The sequence below is a fragment of the Pteropus alecto genome, unplaced genomic scaffold, assembly GCF_000325575.1.
Source record: "Pteropus alecto unplaced genomic scaffold, ASM32557v1 scaffold45, whole genome shotgun sequence".
Classification (NCBI taxonomy): domain Eukaryota; kingdom Metazoa; phylum Chordata; class Mammalia; order Chiroptera; family Pteropodidae; genus Pteropus; species Pteropus alecto.
This window is the reverse complement of record NW_006442491.1, coordinates 17,447,612-17,452,196: the sequence shown is the minus strand read 5'-3', so window position 1 is coordinate 17,452,196 and position 4,585 is coordinate 17,447,612. Positions and strand designations below refer to the sequence as shown.

General features: G+C 40.3%; 1 protein-coding gene across 1 annotated transcript in view; it reads right to left on the bottom strand.

Annotated features, from left to right (window-relative positions):
- The window catches only part of LOC102881229 (signal-regulatory protein beta-1), a 13,551-nt gene extending 9,199 nt beyond the window's left edge, over positions 1-4,352 (bottom strand). The window contains exon 1 of the mRNA XM_006921671.3: positions 4,270-4,352. Within this exon, the coding sequence (XP_006921733.1) occupies positions 4,270-4,339 (70 nt within the window). The 5' untranslated portion in view covers positions 4,340-4,352. The remainder of the gene's footprint in view (positions 1-4,269) is intronic.
- Between the last annotated feature and the right edge of the window lie 233 nt (positions 4,353-4,585).

The window sequence follows — 4,585 nt, the reverse complement described above, 5'->3', positions numbered from 1 at the left end:
AAAAATAACTAACTACTCAACTAAAAATGGACAAATGAATAGACATTTCTCCACAGAAGATATACAACTGGTCAGTAAGCATATGAAAAGATGCTTGATCTAACTAGTAATTAGGGAAACCACAATGAGATACCTATTCACATTCCTTAGGATGGCTACCATCAAAAAATAAAAATAAATAGAGAAAATAAATGTTGGCAAAGATGCGAAGACATTGAAACCCTTGCGTATTCTTGGTAGAAATATAAAAATGGTGCAGCCATTATTGAAAATGATGGTAGTGTCTTAAATGCTGAATCATACCATATTTCCAACAATGTCACTCTTAGCTATATTTCTTTCCCAAATTCAGACAAGGATTCAAACTCATACTTGTACATCAATGTTCATAGCAGCAGTTCACAATACCAAAAGGTAGTAGAAACAATCCAAATATCCATCAACAGAGGAATGGATAAAAAAATGTGGTGCATATATACACATAATAAAATATTATTCAGCTGAGGAAAGCAATGACATTCTGATAGGTCCTATAACATAGATAAGCCTTTAAAATAACATGCTAAGTGAAAAATGCCTCATAGAAATAGACAAATATGTGTTCACCTATATGAAGTTCCTAGAAAAGTCAAATTCATAGGTACAAAAAGTAGAATAGAAGTTACCAGGTGCTGGGGTGGAAGGAAGAACGGGGATTTACTTTTAATGGGTATAGAATTTCCGCCGAGGATGTTGAAAAGTTCTGGCTGTTGAAAAGTTCTGGCAGTGTTTAGTGCTTATGGTTACACACAACCTTGTGAGTGTACGTGACACCACTGAATGTATTCTTAAAAGTGGTTAAAATTGTAAATTTCATATTGTATATATTTTACCACAAAAATGTATGTATTGAAACATGCACATTGTGCCATGTAGAGGTTTAAATTGGACTAAATGACTGAAGGAAAAAGATAAACCTTATGCGGGCAGATTTCAGAGCCTGCACTGGAATGGGGAAATAGAATCATGAGAAGCAAGCAAGGAAACATCAGACACGGAACTTGGGTTTTGAAAAGAATTGTGGGTGGTTCACCATGTTTAGACTATGAGTTACAAGTTGAAAGGACATAAGTTTACGGTTGAGCCAACTGTTTAACTGCAGGGGCAAAATTCTCACTTCGATTTCACTGCTTCAGTTACTAGCTCGTTTCTGGAGACACGGAGAAACACACAAACTTTCCTTCTTATTTGAAGCGTCTGAAAAAGTAGGCATGGGTTCTGGTGGCAGGGATATAACTTAGAGGAAGATGCAGCTGTGACTCCATCAGTTAATCCTCTGTTCTTTTCTATTACTTAGCTTCTCCTCAGGGAGAAAATTTGTGGGTTACCTTTGCAAGGTGTGAGCTAGTGAAACCTACCCACTTAGCAACACTTGTAACCACACATGCCTCTTAAAGAGGCCACACGCTGTCACAGGGCAGGTGTTTTGGTGCCAAGAACATCGGTGGTTTGGGTTTTAAGTCTGGAGTCTCTTGGGGGTGGGGAAGTTGAAGTGATAAGACAAAGAGGGGAAGAAGTAGGAATGAACCTCGGAGGAAGAAGTGGAAGGAATAGAGAAGGGAGGAGAGAAGAGAAATCGGAGAGCTGAGAGGGGCAGGAAATGGCAAAAAATCTACCATCTGTGTATCTGTATTTCTCATATTTACATCTCTGGCCCAGGGCTCTCCCCTAAACTCTGGATTTGCATGTTCAACTGTCCACTCACATTTTCCTTGGATGGAAATCAATATTCACTGTTAACATGTACAAAACTTAAGTCCTAAATTTTCCCATGGCCCTCTATTTCTTAGCTGTGGCACCTTTAATCTTTTAGGTACTCAGGTCCCAAAGATCTTGCTTCTTGCTCTCCCACCCCAAATCCTATGCATCAGGAAATCCAGTGGCTCCACTTTCGCATGACTCAAGTCTCCATCTTTCCCCTCTCTCTACTAGATATTGCCTGATGCAAGGCACTTTTTCTGCTTGCATAAATGAAATGACCTCTTAAATGCTCTGGCTGCTTCTCTCTTTGTCCTGTGGTAGTCTGTTTTCAACCAAATGCTAGAATAATTTAAAACTCATGTCTGTCCATGGCGCTTCTTTCTTCAAAATCTTGCAATGGCAACCTTTCCACTCAGAGCAAATGCTTAAATCCCTGAACACAAGAGGACGATTCCAGTCTCAGGGCCCTTGACTTGCTGTTTGCTCTCAGGAAGGCTTCTTCTCCGTCTCATCACATGGCTCTCTCCCAACTCTCTTTTTGTCTTTGCTCAAACTTCCCATTCTCAGTGATGTCCATCCAGACTACTCTGTCTAACAGACATCGCAACTTACAGATCCCCCCAATTCTCTTATCCAGCAACACTTTAATCTTTTTCTAAACTTATCACTTTTTAAACATACTATATGATGTCTATTGTTTACTCTCTAGGTAAATCTATTACCACTAGGTAATAAGCTTCATGAGGGCAGCTACTTTGTCTCTTTTATTCACCAGTACACTCCAAATTAGTGGTACAGTTCCTGGGATCTAGTATATGTCCAGGAAGTTTTTGTATGATGTTTGAATTGCCCAGTGCAACAGCTCACTGAGAACCGGAAGTGTCTTTAAGTGGGTAATCTCTGTGAAAATTACCTCAGAAACTGAGTTTCTCATGGAGATGACTTGGTGAAAAACAAAAGTATGTTGTGCATATTGAGGAAGCAGAAGAATCCAGTAGAAAACCACAAGGCCTGATACCCACACTCACCTTTGCCCACCCCCATTGGCAGAAGCGGCAGAAATCTCAAGTGGGGCCACAGGCATTTGAGAAAAGCAATGGTTAAACCCATGAAGTCTAGAACCGAGTTCAAATCATAGCTCTACCATTTACCATTGAGTGACCTTGAACCTCTATGTGTTTCCGGTTTGGTTTCTTACATGTAGGTAAGAATGAAAAGAGGATCTACCTTGGATATAATGGTCATATGAGTAAACAGCCCTGGCATTTTCTATAGCATCTACACAAGGCGGTTATTCACGAAATTGAAAAGTCATTACTCATGATTTTCCTAAAGCCTTGAAGCTTCAATTGGTATTAGATGAAATAGATTTAGATACAGACAGATACAGATACAGATACAGATACAGATATAGATATAGATATAGATATAGAAGATATAGATAATATAGATGTAGATATACAAATACAATTACAATTGCAGATACAGGTCATACAGGAAGGAGTCTCTTTATCTTTTACCCCCTTTTTTCCTCCTTACCCTTATCCCACATGGACAAAGAACAAGATATTAATGCACACAATTCTCCTCATTTTATGAAGAGAGAGAACTTTGTTTTAAGTTAGTGGGAAGGTAAGCGGTAATTTTGAGAAGTAGGAAAAAGGACGGTGTTTGAGAGACAGAGATCTAAACATCTGTTCATGTACATTTCATGTGGATTGAAAATGATTTGAAGAAACGATAAGGAAAGACCTATTCAAAAATCCTGTGCGTGCATGTGTGTGCACTTCCTCACACCCACTGAATGCACATACTCACGTGTAGATACATACATTCACAAATATATATAAAAATGTGGTCTAACATGCTGGTATAGAGGCTGTCTTGAGGATTAAATGAGATAATACATATTAAATGCTCAGTAAAAACAATGGCATACAGGAACCATCCAACACATCATTAACAAAAGTTCATGAGTACACAGCACAATTTTAACTCTGCTGACTCTGAGTGACCTGATGAATGAAGACTTTCTTCTCTTTGCTTCACTGTATTTTCTGATTATTCTGCAATCAGCGTCCTCTGAGAAGCCAAGCAGCATAACATGGTTAAAGAATGAACTCTGGAACTGGTCGGCCTGGAATAAACGCAGCTGAGCAACTGCCTTATGTAGGTGACATTGGACAAGTCACTGTCTCTGCCTCAGTTTCCGCATCGACAAATCTGGGATAAGAATCATCGCACTTATACAGGGATGTTGTGAGGATTAGATGAGTTAATACACATACAATGTCACTGTTATGCTTTGAAGCATCGTTTGTTTTGGTGCCTCTGGTAACCAGGTTCAGGCACTGAATCCACAGAAAATTGCTCAGACCCCTGATTTCGTGCTTTCAGATAACACCCAGTATTGTTCTTCTGTGGCAGCCCTGGATGGCTCACTCTTGTTTACCATGAGGCCCTAAAAGTCGAGGGACAGGGGAAGGTCCAGGGGCATGGAGAGGGGATTCTACCCCAAGGAGTGCTCACCTGTGAGTCCCAGCAGTAGAATCAGCAGCAGGCAAGGAGGAGGGTGGGTCCAGGAGGCAGGGACAGACATCCTGGATGCCTGAGGAGCCTGCTCTGTCCAAATGTGTGCTGGAAAATCTGGACTCTGCTCTGTGAGGGGAGTGAAGCCCTGCCTCCCATGATATAAGAGGAAGGGCCTAGGATGGGTGAAATAGCTGTGAGTCAGTATTATGCTTCTAGAAACTAAACAGTTCCTGCTTTTAGATTGTGAAATAGAACTGGGTGGTAGAGGTGGTTGCAAAGTGGAGTTATTCATCTTACAATTTCAGAGAAACTT